The sequence below is a fragment of the Tiliqua scincoides genome, chromosome 3 (assembly GCF_035046505.1).
Source record: "Tiliqua scincoides isolate rTilSci1 chromosome 3, rTilSci1.hap2, whole genome shotgun sequence".
Lineage (NCBI taxonomy): Eukaryota > Metazoa > Chordata > Lepidosauria > Squamata > Scincidae > Tiliqua > Tiliqua scincoides.
In genome coordinates this window covers 13729587-13748037 of record NC_089823.1, presented here as the reverse complement: position 1 = coordinate 13748037, position 18451 = coordinate 13729587, and the positions used below count along the sequence as shown (strand labels likewise).

General features: G+C 45.0%; 1 protein-coding gene across 1 annotated transcript in view; it reads left to right on the top strand.

The window, feature by feature from the left end:
- The first annotated feature begins 5490 nt into the window (after positions 1-5490).
- The window catches only part of SLC36A4 (solute carrier family 36 member 4), a 122594-nt gene continuing 109633 nt past the window's right edge, over positions 5491-18451 (top strand). The window contains exon 1 of the mRNA XM_066620336.1: positions 5491-5543. Coding sequence (XP_066476433.1) covers positions 5516-5543 — 28 coding nt within the window. The 5' untranslated portion in view covers positions 5491-5515. The remainder of the gene's footprint in view (positions 5544-18451) is intronic.

Here is an 18451-nt window from a genome sequence, read left to right as displayed (position 1 = left end):
TGAAAAGCTGGCAACCTTACAAGCTAGACTTATCAACTGCTTCTGTAGCTGGGCTCCTGTGCCTTTTACAGCTTAAAGGGAAGCAAAATCTTGCAGGTGATGCTTTTCTCCTTACTTTATCACCATGCCAGGGTGAGGCTTGCTTACTATACAGCCTTTTTTGGGAAGACTGAAGTATTGCATTGCTGTACAGCCTTGTAAATGATTAAAATTAATTGGGTTGTGTAATAGTTATTTACAAACTGATTTCTATGCTGCATCATAGAATATAAATAAATTAAAAATTAAATAACTTATCCTACCACAAAGGAGCCCAGGAAGCTTACATAGACCTGGCATTGAAGAGCTATATAAATAATTTCTGGTGTTGCCCCCACAGAGTAAAGAGCTTGAACTCAAAAGTGCCTTGCAGATAATTTTGATGCATTTATTCAATTGTTAATGGTATTTAGGAGGCTTATTATTACACTTTTTTCAACTTAGCTTCTGTTTATAGGTCCTGGTAACCTTCTAATTTTCTTATTTACTTAATTTTTAGCCTGCCTTCTTGAGCGTAGACAAGTCATCCTCTTAAGATGCTATGTTTTTTCCTAGGCTTAGGTTTTGTAAAGTCTCTTGTAAGTCAGGTATGAAGAAGGGATAAACTGGTCAGTTCTGAATGATCTTGGGTAGTTATTCTACAAGGGCTACAATCTTAAGTATACTTTTGCTAACTTACATTGATCTTCTAATAGATATGCATTCTATACACAGAATATCATATTGGCAACCTTCAGTCTCGAAAGACTATGGTATCGCGCTCTGAAAGGTGGTTCTGGCACAGCGTCTAGTGTGGCTGAAAAGGCCAATCCGGGAGTGACAATCCCTTCCACACCGGGAGCAAGTGCAGTCTGTCCCTGGTCTGTCTCCCTGGCTATGGGCCTTCCTTCTTTGCCTCTTAGCCTCAGACTGTTGGCAAAGTGTCTCTTCAAACTGGGAAAGGCCATGCTGCACAGCCTGCCTCCAAGCGGGCCGCTCAGAGGCCAGGGTTTCCCACTTGTTGAGGTCCATCCCTAAGGCCTTCAGATCCCTCTTGCAGATGTCCTTGTATCGCAGCTGTGGTCTACCTGTAGGGCGCTTTCCTTGCACGAGTTCTCCATAGAGGAGATCCTTTGGGATCCGGCCATCATCCATTCTCACGACATGACCAAGCCAACGCAGGCGTCTCTGTTTCAGCAGTGAATACATGCTAGGGATTCCAGCACGTTCCAGGACTGTGTTGTTTGGAACTTTGTCCTGCCAGGTGATGCCGAGGATGCGTCGGAGGCAGCGCATGTGGAAAGCGTTCAGTTTCCTCTCCTGTCGTGAGCGAAGAGTCCATGACTCGCTGCAGTACAGAAGTGTACTCAGGACGCAAGCTCTGTAGACCTGGATCTTGGTATGTTCCGTCAGCTTCTTGTTGGACCAGACTCTCTTTGTGAGTCTGGAAAACGTGGTAGCTGCTTTACCGATGCGCTTGTTTAGCTCGGTATCGAGAGAATGTGTGTCGGAGATCGTTGAGCCAAGGTACACAAAGTCATGGACAACCTCCAGTTCATGCTCAGAGATTGTAATGCAGGGAGGTGAGTCCACATCCTGAACCATGACCTGTGTTTTCTTCAGGCTGATTGTCAGTCCAAAATCTTGGCAGGCCTTGCTAAAACGATCCATGAGCTGCTGGAGATCTTTGGCAGAGTGGGTAGTGACAGCTGCATCGTTGGCAAAGAGGAAGTCACGCAGACATTTCAGCTGGACTTTGGATTTTGCTCTCAGTCTGGAGAGGTTGAAGAGCTTTCCGTCTGATCTGGTCCGGAGATAGATGCCTTCTGTTGCAGTTCCAAAGGCCTGCTTCAGCAGGACAGCGAAGAAAATCCCAAACAAGGTTGGTGCAAGAACACAGCCCTGCTTCACTCCGCTTCGGATGTCAAAAGGGTCTGATGTGGAGCCATCGAAGACAACAGTGCCCTTCATGTCCTTGTGGAAAGATCTGATGATGCTGAGGAGCCTGGGTGGACATCCAATCTTGGGGAGAATCTTGAAGAGGCCGTCTCTGCTGACCAGGTCGAAAGCCTTTGTGAGATCTATGAAGGCTATAAAGAGTGGCTGTCGTTGTTCCCTGCATTTCTCCTGCAGTTGTCTAAGGGAGAATACCATATCAGTGGTGGACCTGTTGGCTCGGAATCCACACTGCGATTCTGGATAGACGCTCTCTGCAAGTACCTGGAGCCTCTTTAGTACAACTCGGGCAAACAGCTTTCCTACAACGCTAAGGAGAGAGATGCCGCGGTAGTTGTTGCAGTCACCCCTGTCACCTTTGTTCTTGTACAGCGTGATGATGTTTGCATCCCTCATGTCTTGAGGTACTCCACCTTCTCTCCAGCAGAGACAGAGGATTTCATGCAGCTCAGTGACGATGATCTCTTTGCAGCATTTTAGGACTTCAGCAGGGATGCTGTCTTTTCCAGGTGCCTTGCCAAAGGCAAGGGAGTCCAGGGCCACGTGAAGTTCTTCTAGGGTTGGTTCACTGTCAAGCTCTTCCAGCACAGGCAGGCACTCAATGTTGTTCAGTGCTTCTTCGGTGACTACATTTTCTCTGGAATATAGCTCAGAGTAGTGCTGCACCCAGCGAATATACAGTATATTCTTATAACTGATGTTATACACAATGTATATTCTTGTATACACAGAATAGTAGTATAGTATATATAGTATTCTACTGCAACTCTGTGTGAATGTAATTCAGTCAACAAATGGTTTATTTATTAAAGTATTTGTGCCTTACCATCTTATGCTAGAGCACTCCAGCCTGCTTAGGTCCATATGAGAGCCAGGGTGGTGGTGATATGAGAGCCAGGGTGGTGTTGTGGTTTTGGAGGTGGACTTAGACCTGGAAGATCCAGGTTTGAATCCCCCCTCAGCCATGAAGCTTCCTAGGTGACCTAGGGCCAGTCACTTTCTCTCAGCCTCACCTACCTCACAGGGCTGTTGTAAGGACAAAAGGAGGGGAGCAGCTGTGTACACTGCCCTGAGCTCTTTGGAAGAAGGACAGTATAAAAATGTGAAAAATATATGGTTATATAGCATCTGATCTATAACTGGGATTCTAAAACAGGGAAAGAAATGTCCAAATATGTCTTGCAGCCACAGGCTTCTATGGAATGCAAAGCTCAAGTGTCTGCATCAGGGGTGTCAAGCATATGGCCTATGGAACATTTTCGGGTGGCCCATGGAGTTCCAGGGCCGCCCTCTGAATGCAACCGGAGCTGTGTTCAGTCACTTTAGAGGGTCATTGTGAGTCCTTGGAAAACCTTAAAATGTCACTTTTGGTTTTTACTAAATGTTTTAAGGCCTTCTGATCACCCTCCAGACGCAACTGGAGCACAGATTCAGTTGCACTCAGGGGGGACCAGATGGGGCCCTCTCGCGGCCCTCAGACCACCAGCCCTCGGACCACTGGCTCTCAGGTAGGTGCCACAAATAAAACATGGCTCCCGAGCTGGGGTTTGTGTGACACACCAGTCTACATTTTAAAAGCATACCTGACTTGAGGCAGGACACAAATGCACTCTTGTGATTGCTTGAAAATTAAGAATTTGTCACAGTGTAGCAAGGTGAGAAAGACTGCAATTCCATATACACTGACCTTGGAGTAAATCCTGCTGAACCCAGTGGGTCACACTTCTGAGTAGACATGCAAAACATAGTACCATAAGTGACTCTACAGAGCAGACAAGAGGCCCACCAACTCTCTCTTTTTGTATTGTTATGGGGAAACTGTAATCTTCTTCTTGTCCTTAATTGTTCTTGGTCTTTGGTCCCGGAATGCTTTTTTCCCTTTTGATTAATTGTTCTATAGATTGTGGTTCTTTGGGATCCTTTACCAGGGCTGTCAAACATCATTAGTGTTCTGTGTGGTCTCCAATTGTCATTCACTCCATTTTATATTCTGCTTTTCTTTTCAAAAGGAAATTCAAGGCAGCTAGCAAAAAAGCAACAGTAAAAATGTCACTACAGCAGCAGTATAAATAATGGTTAATCTGGAAAAAGGCACTTCTGTAATACAATGGTAACAAAAGCAAGGACAGAGACATAGCTGATTTATGTATCTGGTCCATGGTACTCTTTCTAACTCAACTCTAACTATCTAACCAAGCTAGAAAATGATGCTTTTTCTAGTAATAGTTGCTATAGCGGACTGTAACTTTGTCATTTCTCTTACATTTAAACTAATGGTACAGGTATTCAGGAAAAAAGGGAGAGTAAAATTTGCAAATTAACTCATTCATTTCAATATGTACTGAACTTTGTTTTTAATATATTAGACTTGATGCTACCATGGTATGAGAGTGCATTTGAGGAAATGTTACAGATCTATACTTTTAACAGGCTACTATGAATATGCTTTTAAGAATGATAGTCAATGGGGCTTACTCTCAGATAAATATGGATAGGATTGCAACCTTTGGGATGTTTGGGGAATATTTTGAAACAGACCAGCAACTTCTTGGGATCATTAGGAGTGTTCTTTGATTTAAATAAATTTTTAAGTATTGTAAATTTTTAAGTATTGTAAACTTATTGTAAACTTTTAATGTACATAAATTTGATTTTGTCATATGGGGGTTGTTAAAAATTTTCCTGCTTCATGATGTCACTTTTGGCCATGATATCACTTCTGGTGGGTCCCAACAGATTGTCATTGTAAAATGTGGGTCCTGCTGCTAAAACGTTTGAGAACCACTGGTATATAGGGACTGCAGCCTTTCATAAATTCTCCAAACAAAGAAGTGTGTATAGGATTGCAGCTGTTCCCAACCTGCTGCTTCTTTTCACTGGTACCCCACATCAGCCCCTTCCTTAAACTGGGGAATGGGATGTGTTGCTTTCCCTCCAACTTCAGTGGCTTCCCCATAGCAAAGAAATCTCAACTCTAATTTAAAGGATACACTGACTCTTGAGTCCAATCTAGTCAGAAGTAAGTCCCATTATAGTCAATGGGATTTACACCCAGGTAAGTGTGGACAGGATGGCAGCCTGAGAACCCAATGTATGCATGCCTACTCAGAAGTAAGCCCCAGTACACTCAGTGGGGCTTACTCCCAGGTAAGTGTGGACACGATGGCAGCCTGAGAGCCCAATGTATGCATGCCTACTCAGAAGTAAGCCCCAGTACAGCCAGTGGGGCTTCCTCCCAGGTAAGTGTGGACAGTCAAAGTGAGCCATGACCCTCACTAGAGCCTCAGAGCCTGCTCAGGCAGGGCCTTCCAGGCAGACCTGCCACAGTGGCAGGCATTGGAGGACTGGCCAGCTCCAGCAGGACAGACACAGCCCCAGAGGTGCCGCTCTAGGCTGCCCCCCGTCCTGTCGTTTATGGTATGCGCGCTTGAGGGAGAGCGGCTTGGCAGCCTGGGCACGCATGCGCAGTGGCAGCCTGCGAGCTGTCGCTCGGCATTGGCGGAAGGGAGCAGCGGAGGGAACCATAGAGAGAGAGAGAGAGATGGAGACGTCGGCCAGAGAAGAACTAGGTATCTCGGTCTGTGGCAGAGATGTGCGGGGGGATGCCGAGGCAGGGAAGCGGCTCTGTGGGGACGATGGGGGGAGGGGTGTCGATCGCCTGCATTTATCTTCTCCCCCCCCGAACAGTCATGGTTTGTCCCGTTTGAGTTCATTGTCTCCAGGGGATGGGCTCAACCATCCTCCGCGGTGGGGGGGAAAGAGTCGGTCGGGCTCGTTTTTCTTTTCCCCCCGACAAGTCATGGTTTCTCCCGTTTGAGTTCATTTCACCAAGGGGTGGGCTCAACCATCCTCGGCGGGGGGGGGCAGAGTTGGACCAAGGAAGGTCAGGGCAGGTGATGCCCAGGATGCCTGAGTGTTCAGGGTTGCACCTTCCTGCCCCTTGGAAGAGAGGGGAGCTAGTACAATCCTAGCCACGCTTTCCTGGGAGAAAGTCCCATTGAACACATGGGTCTTACTTCTGAGTAGACCTGCATGGGGTTGTGCTGTCAGAGCCACACTTTACTGGGAGTAAGTCCCATTGGACACAGTGGGACTTACTTTTGAGTAGACCTGCATGGGGTTGTGCTGTCAGAGCCACACTTTCCTGGGAGTAAGTCCCATTGGACACAGTGGGACGTACTTCTGAGTAGACCTGCATGGGGTTGTGCTGTTGGTCCCTAAAAACAGAGTTCAATGATACAGGCTGAGTTTTCTTTTTCTACACACAGTATAAGGCAGCGATTTTCATCCACTGTGCTGTGGGACACTGGTGTGCTGTGGATGGTCTGCAGGTGTGCCGTGCGACTTTAGGGTGGGTCATTCTTTAGTAGGGCCATTGGGTGATTTAAGACCCCCACCAGCAGCATGGTGTGCCTTGTCAATGGTTAAAAAATTGATGGTGCACCTTGACAATTTTAGTGCCTTCTCAGTGTGCTGTGAGAAGAAAAAGATTGAAAATTGCTGGTATAAGGGAATGGGGGACGGTGGCATTAAAAAATAAAAGAAGCAGCGCTTCAACATTTGGTAATCCAGACAATGGATGGATTTGGACTAAGCTGGAGAGGGAAGTGGTTAGGACAGAAAAAAGAGAATAATTCTTTACCCAGCATCTATGGAACTCCTTGCCACAGGATGTGGTGATGGCATCTGGTCTAGATGCCTTTAAGAAGGGATTGGAAGATTTCTGGAGGAAAAGTCAATCACAGATTATAAACCATGATGGGTATGTGCAGCCTACCTCAGAACAAGCTACCTTGAAATAGATAACCTCAGAATGCCAGATGCAAGGGAGGGCACCAGGATGCAGGTCTCTTATTGTCTTGTTTGCTTCCTGAAGGGCCACTGTGAGATGCAGGAAACTGGACTAGATGGGCCTTTGGCTTGATCTAAGTCTTCTTATGTCGTGATGGTGAGGTGGAGAAGTGAGTACACTCCATCTGTGAATTCACTTGTGAGGGGCAGAACTGCCTCCTATTTCTCTTGATATCTGCGACTCTGTTCTCATTATCTGTGAATACCATGCTGGTGCTGCATTGGTAGTGGGCACTGTTAGTGGCTTATGGGGAATCGTCTGACACATCTGTGTCCAGTTCCAGATTTGCCCCACCATCTTGGGCACTATCTCAGGGAGTCCAGCTGAACCTTCCCAACCCTGGTGATGGGGCTGATGATGAGATGTCTCTGGAAGGCTTCCTGAGGGCTGCTCTGGGGCTGGGGCCAAGAGACGGGTGGGGGAAGGATCCAAGAGACTAGAGGAGGATAGGTGAAGCAACCCCCTCCCCATTGCTGATCTCTGAGGCCTGGTTGTTGGGCCAACAATGTTCAACAAGTCGAGAGATAGCCAGCATGGATAAATCACCATCGCCATCACCGCAACCTTGGATGCATCAAGGGTTATCCTGCATGGAGGAGGAAGCATCAGTTGTTGATGTAGCTTCACCCAGCCCCATAGACTTCAAATTAAGATTCAGATTCATAAAATTCATAGAGTGTATGGTGAAGAGGGTCTCCTGGAACCTAACCCCATTTTCCCCATAGGCTCAATGATTCGGTATCTGCTAATTCATTATCCACTAGGATTTCCAGGAACCAAATTCTAGCAGATAACAAGATAGTATTGGCAACCTTCAGTCTCGAAAGACTATGGTATCGCGCTCTGAAAGGTGGTTCTGGCACAGCGTCTAGTGTGGCTGAAAAGGCCAATCCGGGAGTGACAATCCCTTCCACACCGGGAGCAAGTGCAGTCTGTCCCTGGTCTGTCTCCCTGGCTATGGGCCTTCCTTCTTTGCCTCTTAGCCTCAGACTATTGGCAAAGTGTCTCTTCAAACTGGGAAAGGCCATGCTGCACAGCCTGCCTCCAAGCGGGCCGCTCAGAGGCCAGGGTTTCCCACTTGTTGAGGTCCATCCCTAAGGCCTTCAGATCCCTCTTGCAGATGTCCTTGTATCGCAGCTGTGGTCTACCTGTAGGGCGCTTTCCTTGCACGAGTTCTCCATAGAGGAGATCCTTTGGGATCCGGCCATCATCCATTCTCACGACATGACCAAGCCAACGCAGGCGTCTCTGTTTCAGATAACAAGAACTGACTGTATATAAAAATGGACAACTGCTCTGTTTTAGATGCATGCACATTTCAAGCTTGCTTACTCTCTAAAAACTGAGTTCAGTAATAGAGGCTGAGTTTTCTTTTTCTATACAGAGTATATAAGGAAAGGGGGATGGTGGCATAAAAAAAAAGAAAAAGTAGCAGCAGCACTTGGACTTCTGGCCATTCAGACAATGGATGGATTCAGTCCAAGCTGGAGAGGAAGTGAGGGGGAGAAGTGAGGCAGCTCCAAAGGGATACATACACGTGTGTATGGGCAGCGAGGCTCTTTTTGTGTTGGTACTTCCCCTAGAATAGCATTACAATGCGAAGAGAGCCTGGAGATGTTGAGCAGTGACTGTGTGGTCATATGAAGCTGCTTTGAACTGAGTCAGAGCACTGGTCCATCCAGCCCTGTACTGGCAGTGGCTCTCCAGGTTTCAGAGAGGGCTCTTTTGCAGCATTCCCTAAAGACAGCCAAGATTGAATCTTAATATGTGTAAAGCAGGTGCTCTATTACTAAGCTGTGGCTTTCCCCCATCGCTTGTTTGTGATGTGTATGCATGTTCACACAAACAGTTGCCACACTAAGAGCCCAATCCTATGCATGTCTGCTCAGAAGTAAGTCTCATTAGAATCAATGGGGCTTACTCCCAGGAGATTGTGGATAGTATTGGGCTGTAAATCTGCTATGCCCCAAATGGGGTGACTTCATCTTGCCAGAACCAATTCCTTTTCCTGCAGGATTCTGTGTCTTTTCTTCCCCAGGCGGCTGAGGCTGAGAATAGGGCTCTACTCCTAAACACACACAGATAGGTGAAGTTTGTTTGTATGTGCATAGATAAGCTAAAGTAATGAAATGCAGTTAAGGGTAGCCTGCCTTGAGCTTCCTCATTCAGTCTTTCATGGAGGAATTCATAGTGGAATTCTCCATTTGATACTGGCTGGAAGGAATGAAGCGAACATGTTAAACAGCCTAATTGGGCAATCGGAAGGGAATTTGAAAAAGAAGTCCAGCTGACCATAATTTAAAATGTTAATATCCTGCAGTTCCTCCTATGTATTTGCAGAGTGACTTCACTGCAAAGTAAAATAAGAGCAATGTAGAAAAAAAACCTGTTCTCGCTATAATTCATCTTAAAAATACAGAGTTGTGCAGTATAAATTAAAGAAAGGCCAGCAGTAGTCAACAGTATGATAGTGTTTAGAAGACAAAATAGATTTTTTTAGTGTTGCTTAAAGGAAGAGTGGGTGCTGAACATGTCTGGGGAGGATGTTCATCCCACAAAAAGCCCTGTTTCCGTTTGCCACGTGCCTAGTCTCAGAAGGTAGGGACTTCTGGGTTCCTGCACAAAGATCTCAATAAGCAGGCAGGAGAAGATAACTCTGGTTCTTCAAGTTCACAGGACGCTTGCAGAGGCCAGGGTCAGCCTATTCATCTCAGAGCAGCTTGGCATGGGGCACCCACCTCCATCTGGTCACTCATCTCCTGTGTTCTTTTTTTCGCTTCTGGGATTGGAAAAAGACAAGGGGGGAAGGAGCAGAAGAGGAAGTGTGGAGGACAGTAGAGTGGTATAATTGATGGCATCTTTCAGTCTTGGAAGACTATGGTGTCAAGCTCTGAATGGTGGTTCTGGAACAGAGTGTCCTCTCCAGTGCGCGAAGCCTGGGTAAAGTAGGTATGGAGGATAGGCTGTTACCCATACAGCAAATCCCCCCTCTTCACGTCGCTGAAATGGTCCAATGGAAAGGCAGAGGCCAATATGGTTGGTTCCAGCGGTGTTGCAGGAGTTGCCAGAACCTGACTGTATTCAGCCATGAACTGCCTCAGGGACTCCGGCTCCGGATTTTGCCTCGAGGTTGACTCTTGAAGCCTTTTCCATAACTGGATGTAGCCATAAGGCAGTGGAGGTTTGGGATCAGAGTTTTCCTTCTCTTAGATGAGCTGCCTTCCCAGGCTGACGAGTCCCATCTACCCGGTGGTATAATAGTGGTATAATAGTGTAACTCCAATCCAGCACCCATGCAGCTGCAATGCAGCCTCAAGGTAAAGGAACAAACATTCCCTTAACCTGAGGAGGCCTCTGTGATTGCCCCCACACCATAGGATGAGGTGCACATCACATTGCATCCATGAAGGAAAATTGGATGGGATTGGGCCCCAAGTGAATTGGTATTTAAAATGTCAAAACTGAATTTTAAAAGTTATTTTAATGCAATAACTGTAGGTACTTCCTCTAAAGTTCTAAAGGTGTATCTTGCTCATCTATAAATGTTTCTTAATGACTTCAACATTTCTGAAACTCTCAACATACTTGATCAAGCCACATAATCTGAATGCTCTTCCCTCATTCATCTCTGTTATTTAATGTTGTGCTCTACTGGTGTGAGCAACATGGATTGCAGTCACATGAGTTCTCTCCCCTGCTCCTCCCTCCCCGATATATATATCCACTGGTGAATGGGTGAAACTGAGCTGCTGTGTTTTGAGCATGGTTGCTCTCTGTCATGTGCCTGAGATTCCTAGGTGGGAGACAGATGTTTCTGTTGTACAGCTGATGCATCAGAAGAAGCCTGCCTCAAGAAATCCAGTATCACCAATATTAAGCCAAATTGTCTGACTCAGTTATAAGGCAGCTTCATATGCTATTGTAAACTAGGCCAACAGGACCTACTCCTAGGGGCTTTTGCCAGGACCTTTCACAGAGTGCTCCAGTGCCTATCATGGCATTGAGAAGGCAATCACACTTATTTTAATGGGCTAATTATGATGGACTCTTTATTTGCAGTACTGTGTAATTCTGCGATACAAGGACATCTGCAAGAGGGATCTGAAGGCCTTAGGAGTGGACCTCAACAAGTGGGAAACCCTGGCCTCTGAGCGGCCCGCTTGGAGGCAGGCTGTGCAGCATGGCCTTTCCCAGTTTGAAGAGACACTTGGCCAACAGTCTGAGGCAAAGAGGCAAAGAAGGAAGGCCCATAGCCAGGGAGACAGACCAGGGACAGACTGCACTTGCTCCCAGTGTGGAAGGGATTGTCACTCCCGAATCGACCTTTTCAGCCACACTAGACGCTGTTCCAGAACCACCATTTAGAGCGCGATACCATAGTCTTTCGAGACTGAAGGTTGCCAACAATAATATAATAATTCTGCTAACCTCTGTACAGAGATAAACAAGATCCTGAATTTCAAGTATTTAAGACTTTTAGCAAGACCTATGGTTTGGTTGTTTGCAATAATATATTGCCCAATTTTCCTCTTGGTGCATGATTCTAAAACTGATATAGCTTGAGGTAAACGAGCTTTTGGGTCAGCTGAAAAGGGACTGGCTCAGGCTTTAATTTCTGAATCTGACCCACACGTGAATTACCAAGCAGGCTTACAGGGCTCCCTTCAGGAGGTCTTGGCACCTTTCCTTGCATCTGAGGTTTTGGGGCTTATCCTGCAACCATTGTTGATTTGATCAGCATGTGTACTATGCAACTGTAGGAAAAGGCCCCCCCCCCCATGGGGGAATGCGGCTTCAATTAATGGGACTGGTCTGGGTGATAAGAGGATTGTATGAACTGGTCCAAGGGCAAGCAGTTACCTGGATCAGCAGGTGTGTCTATTTCTGATTCTAGTTGTCTAACCAGTTGGGGCAACTTATGTAAATATACAAAGTCAAATATTTGTAGATATTTGCTTCTAGGTTGGGTCTTCAGTTTTGTCCTGCAGTCTTCCATGTCAGTTTCAGAAGTTACATTCTCCTATCTCTTATTGTTTTGAGGTAAGTCAAAGAAAGCCTAGCCAGAGATTTTACTTGTTAACTGCTGGTACACAAGTGCCTAGCAGCAGCCATTTTAGCCTCTCTCTGCCCCTATGCATGCGTGGCTCCCTCTTTGCATCCTATTTCATACTAGTGGCAACCAAGAAAGTAACGGAACTGATCTACATGATGTACAAACTTTGCCAAGATGTCACTCTATGACCTCTCCTCTGAACCTGAAGATGCCCCCCAATCTGTTCCCAATAGATACCTGGGCATGTTCCTTTAACTGTTACCTACCCTGCTCCTCACCCAAATAAAATCTAGTGGGTGAAACATTTTAAATGTACCAAGTTTTGGTTAATTGTGTTAAGATTTATCTGTCTAATGGATAAATTGAGTCAGCTGAGTATGGCACCTATAATTTTGGATCAAATTGTAGAGATGCAATTTCTATTGATTTCAAATGGGGGAACAAATTGTTTAAAAACACAGTTGTGCGTCACTTTCTTTGTGAACTCTTGCAAAGGTAGAGAAGGCATAATTTTTATCAGTTCAGTAGTGGAACAAATTGGTCTGGTGGGAGACAAGTTCTTGAACCCAAGGAGCACCTGATTAAGGTACAGGATCAAAAAGGAGAACCAGGAAGTAGAGCTGCCCTTGTAGTAATATGCCCAAATATCATACCAGATAAGGAAGTTCTAGTTTAGAAGAATATGATTGTATGTGTCATTTTTGACTCTACGGAGAGAAAGAGGGCCCTTCAGTTTAGGTTTATATCTCACACTATTAATAGAAGCTTATTTCTGTTAACAGGCAGTGTTGGCAAGGTAAGTAGTTAGTAATAAGAGGGGTTTTACTCCGCCTGGTTGAATTCAGGGAGTTGCCTTGTATTGAGTCAAGCCAATGGACTGTCTATCAAAGTACAGTACCAAACAGACTGGGATGAGGTCATTTCAACAACTGACTACAGTGGCATAACCTGGTACCAAGCTCAAAATGATGCCCCAGAAGTGATGTCACGCCTGGGCTTTGAAAAGAGTGAAAATGGGGGAAAATCCCCCTTCCTCTCCCCAGCAGCTCACCACCCACTTGCTCTGCTGCCTCCCCGCATATTAACACCTTATTGGTTTCCCACTGTATCAAAATAACACCTAATTGGCTCTAAGAACAATCAGTCTCATTGGTCAGTTTTGAGTTAAGAAAATCCATTTTTTTGTTGCATAATGCAGTTGTTTTCATTTTATGGTTATTTGGCTATGAATTTTGATAGAATAGAGATAGTTTGACATGGTTTATTCATTGCACTCTGCATTAAATTCTGCATCAAATGGTACATAACATGATGGTGGCATTCAAAAATACCAAAGTTTTCACAATTTTGGTCCCTAGTGTCTAGCTCAGGTTGTTGCCCCTATAAAGCTTGTTGCCCGGTGCAGTTGCTACCCTCTGCAGCCCCTTAGCTATGCCACTGATTGACTGCTTCCATATGAATCTATGCAGTAGTCAAGATTATCAGGAACAGTTTTTCTCTGCCCTTCTCTGCAGCTTTTAGATAGATAGTGGCCCAAGAGACAACCTTTTCTACTATAACTCAGTGTGCTGCCGGAGCACTTTTTATGGCCAGAGGTGACTGCTTTATTGCAGTCAGCATCAGCAGAACTCTCATTCTGCTGCCACTCAGCTGCACTAAGATTGGGGTGTTAGATGCTGTCTTTCAAACTGTCTGTTCTCTGAAGACCCTTTTTGTATTGCATTTGCTTCCTTGATGCAAAGGCATATTTTTTTAGGATAATCTGGGGTGCTGTCTGAGCCTGTTGAACTTTGCCACTTCTTCACAAGAACTTGGGTTTAACCTGGGGATGCCACACTCCCCTGTGATTGTCTACTACAGGAGAATATCTGTAATTGTTGATCTTGGTCAAGATGCCATTTGGGGAAACTTGTCCAGCACTTATTTCCTCCTCCTTTAGGAAGCCCAGAATTGCCAGAAATGTCTGAAACTAACTATTCTAAAGGAGATGGGGTGGGTTGGTGCTCAAAGAATAGAAATATGAATCAGCTACAAATGGAAAAGTTGCTGTTCTTTTAATATCAGCTGGTTCCAGACCCGGTTTAGAGGTTGCTGTTGTTTTGCTGGCTGCCTAATTGGATCGGATGTGTATATCAGTCTCCAACCTCAAGGCCAATGAGTGCTAGTTGAGAATAGTTGAGAAAAGGGAATAGTTCTGAGTCCTCTAGGAAGGTTTTGTACTGGATGAGAACTAATGATTGGTGAAGTCCTCACAGGCTAACCAGATCAATGCTCACCTAGCAGTTCTTGGAGCAGAACTGCCTTGTGAAATGTTGTGGTTTTCTCCTTTTTGAGTGTAGTGTAAGACCTGGAACTTGTAGTTGAAGCCAACGGCCTGTTGGCAGCTTTGTCAAATTATCCAGTAATATAGTCTGTCTTATTGCCTATATCAGTGGTTCCCAAACTTTTTAGCACTGGGTCCCACTTTTTAAAGTGACACTTGATTTGGACCCACCTAGGTTTACAAGACTTAAAGAAAATCTAGAAAGAAATATTTTTACTTATTTACATGTACTAATAACAAAAAAAGGATGCTCTAACATTTCTCTATATTTATACATGCTTGCAAACTGTAAGAGCTCTTTGCAGGACAATTCTTATTTTTGGAAAGTCTCAGGGCTTGAGGCAATTAGTTATCTGATCCTTCCATCACCTATGTTTTCATTGGAGGCTCGTTTAGTTGCTATGGGACCCACCAAAAATCAGGTTGCAACCCACCAGTGGGTCCAGACCCACAGTTTGGGAAACACTGGTCTATATCCTTCCACTCCTCCTGTCCTGAAATTCAGGACAGCATACCTAGGAGTCTCACTCTTCCATCTTTGCAACAACTTTATGAAGTAAGCTAGACTGAAAATGTTTTGGCTTGAGGTAACTGAACAAGTATTGTAGCTTAGCAAGTATTTGAAATTGGATTTTCTTGTTCCAAATCCAACACTGTCCACTACTACATCACATAGTCTCCTCCTTCATATGTTTGCTCAGTAGATAAGACAACACTGAGTTGGGGAATTGCAGCTGTATGTTTGAGGGTCTACGAATATATTTGCCAGTGGTGACCTATAAATTAATTCTGATAACCAGAAGAGAAACCTTTCAGTATACACCTTCACAGCAGTAACAATTCTGAAAAAACTTCCACCTATATAGGGAAGGCCTCTTCAAATGGCTTCTGACCGAGTCTTTTGCTGGGATGGAACCAACTGGATAAAAACAATTCATTTCTTAACATCAACAAGATATGTTGAGGTGTATACATGATCATCTTGGAGGCCCTTCCAAGACATGTGGAGCAATCTTCTGCTTCCCACTGTGAGTATTGCCTGGTACCAATGATGGGAAGAATGAACAGGGGATTCTACTGGGCTCTGCTCCTGGACAAGTAGATTCTGCCCTGACTCCGCCCCCTGACATAGGTATAATCAAAGACTGGTAACCATAGGAACAGCATCCACTCTTCATCTTGGAGAGGCCCCAGAGCCTTTCACCTTCACTATGCTTAAGCACCATAAGCTTAAAATGCGGCATTTGCAGGTAATAAATCTAAACTTATTTTATTTATAAACGTGTGTACTTAAACCATGCGTACAGTATATGGCAGTGAAATATAATCTTTAAATCAGTGGTCCCCAAACTTTTTAGCACCAGGACCCACTCTTTAAAGTGACACTATCGGGACCCATCAGGTTTACCAGACTTTTAAAAAAATAGATTTAGAAAGCTATGTGTTATTTATTTATAAGTAATAACCAGAAAAAGATCCTCAAACATTTATCTCTCTATATTTAATACTTGCAAACTGCAGGAGCTGAGCTCTTTGCAGGGTAATCAGCAGCTTCAGTATCTGATTTTTGAATAGCCTCAGGGCTTGAGGCAATGAGTTATCTGATCTTTCCATCCCCCTGTGGTGACCCACCAAAAATCAGGTTGCTACCCATCAGTGGGTCCCGACCCACAGTTTAGGAACCACTACTCTAAACCGTATGTTGCTCTGTTAAAAGCTAGGTTTGAGCCAGTGTAGGGTGTCTCTAAAAAGCAAAGCATAAACTCATGGATGTCCATGTCAAGCACATGGGGAAGCAACTGAATAGAAATTGGAATGAGTGAGCTGATTGTTTCTTTCCATTTCTAAAGGAACCGATAATCATTGGATGAAGGTTTTTTCCCCCTGGATGAGTAAAGGGAGAAGGCAATTTTATAAAAACTTTATAAAAATTTTGCTTTATAAAAGTGCTTGGATGGAGATTGATATGGGTGTGACATGATTCGTCACCAGTGGGTTACAGTTCCATGGACCAGCTGGGTAGCAGGACAAGTCAGGATATGGACAGCAAAGTGGCCAATGGAATGAACAACATGAGGCTCTAAGTCTAAGCCAAGAGTCCTTATAGGTTTTTGCCCCATATAATCATATGGGAGTCTTTGGTGGGGTAACTCAATCCACTGGCATCGCTAGGGGGGTGTAGGGGGTGCAGGCCACACTGGGTGAATCGCCCTGGGGGGTGACGTGCCCTGGGGGAGGACGCGCTAACATCGCAGCGTTAGGAGCTACCGCATCATGCCATACACCATTGGATGCGGAATGGCCAGTGGCACGCAGTGCAAAAAACAGAATTGAAATCACTCCTTTCGTTCAAAAGTTATGGCCAAAAAACCGGAAGGAAAAAAATGCATGGAGCCCTATGGAAAGTGAAAGTGAGCCTTATTTCGTGTTTACTCGTGGGTAGGCGTACTTCCATAGTCCTTCGGAAAGGGCAGGCTGAGAGGTGACACCAGAATGGTCCCAATCCAATGAATGCAGCCCCCCCAAAAACCCAAGAAGCTCCCCCCTCCCAGCTGCGAGTCTGAGGCTGAAATGAAACCACGTGGCTGTGTTTACTCGTGAGTAGGCAGACTTACCTTAGTCAAGGCAGGCTGAGAGGCTCCAAGAACATCAGAATGGTCCTCATCCAATCAGTGCAGCCCCCAAAAACAGCGGAGAAGGAGGCTCCTCCCTCCCAGTCTATGGAGCCCTATGGAAAGCAAAGCAACCTCGCAGTTGCGTTTACTTGTGAGTAGGCAGACATGCCTTGGCTGGTGGTCAGGCCAGGCAAAGGGGAATGTGAGGACACTAGAAGGGTCCTGATCCGATGGAGCTGGAGTGCAACAGAGGGCAGCCTCCCCCCCCCCCCAAAAAAAAACAAAGAACAAAAAAGAGGCTTGAACTGGTAAGGGGCATGTTCTCTATTTTGCACTTGCAAAGCCAGGAGGGTCTTTATCTTGATATGCCTGAATTTAAAGTTCTTCTAACTGGGCACTGGAGAGGGTTGGAAATCTCACTGATTCTTTTTTTGGGGGAGAGGGGTTATTGCAGGCAGACTACAGAGTAAGCTCCATTGACCACTATGGGACTTACTTCAGAGTTGACATGCATAGGAGTGGGCTCACAGGTTGCAATTCTACCCACACTTTCCTGACAGTAAGCCCCATTGACCACTATGGGACTTATTTCAGAGTAGATTCACTTGGTGGAACAGGACTGGCTTCCCCTTATTTAATTATTTTATTTTATTTTAATTTAATTATTTATAATTATTTATTTTAATTGCTTGATGATGTCACTTCTGGCCATGACATCACTTCCAATGGGTCCTGGACAGATTGTCATTCTAAAAAGTGGGCCCCAGTGCTAAAGGTTTGAGAACTGCTGCAATAAGTTGTTAGTAAGTTGACACGGGGTATGTGTGTGTGTGACTCTACAAGTTTTCAAAATCATAAAATCAGAATTTGGAGGAATAAGACCATCATGTTATATATCAATCAATGCATAATTTCATGCAGAATGCAATGAAACTATCCACATTGAAATATCTGTGTTCTAACAAAAGGTACAGCCAAAAAACCGGTGGGGGAGGGGCAATGGTACATCACCACGCCCTCCTGGGTGTTGCCCCACCCACTGCATGGGGTGACGCAAAGGCCTCCCGCACCAGGTGACACAAATCCTAGTGATGCCACTGACTCAATCAGAAGGTCCTCTATTACCAATTCAGGAGTCCTGCTTGGTTCTTTTTTTCTCAGTCCAGTTGTGTCTGTGGTAGCTGATTGGATGGTTTGTTGACTCGTTAACCTGCTTCCTAGATTGAGCTTAATCATGCAGTTAATGAGGACCACTGAAAGTGTAAAACCTTTGTTTTATAAAAGTTGTTTTTTCTCAGATTCAGGAGTCCGGGGAGGCAGCTGCAGTCACTAAATATGCTATTCCAACAGGATTTGGAGTTGGAAAGCTTAATTTCAATTTTGAAAGTGGTAAAACTCCTTTTACATTTAAAGAGTAAACAGGTTTTTGATCAAATTTGAAACATTAGGCTCCATGGATTAATTAAGAAGGGGTAGTGAACACATGGTTCAGTGAAAAGTATGACCAGCCATGTTACAGGTCAAGAATTTTGCTCTTCAGGCAGGCAGCTAACATCAAGTTATGCGTGCCTAGATGAGTGGTTCCCAAGCTTTTTAGCACTGGGACCCACTTTTTAAAATGGGACCCATCCAGC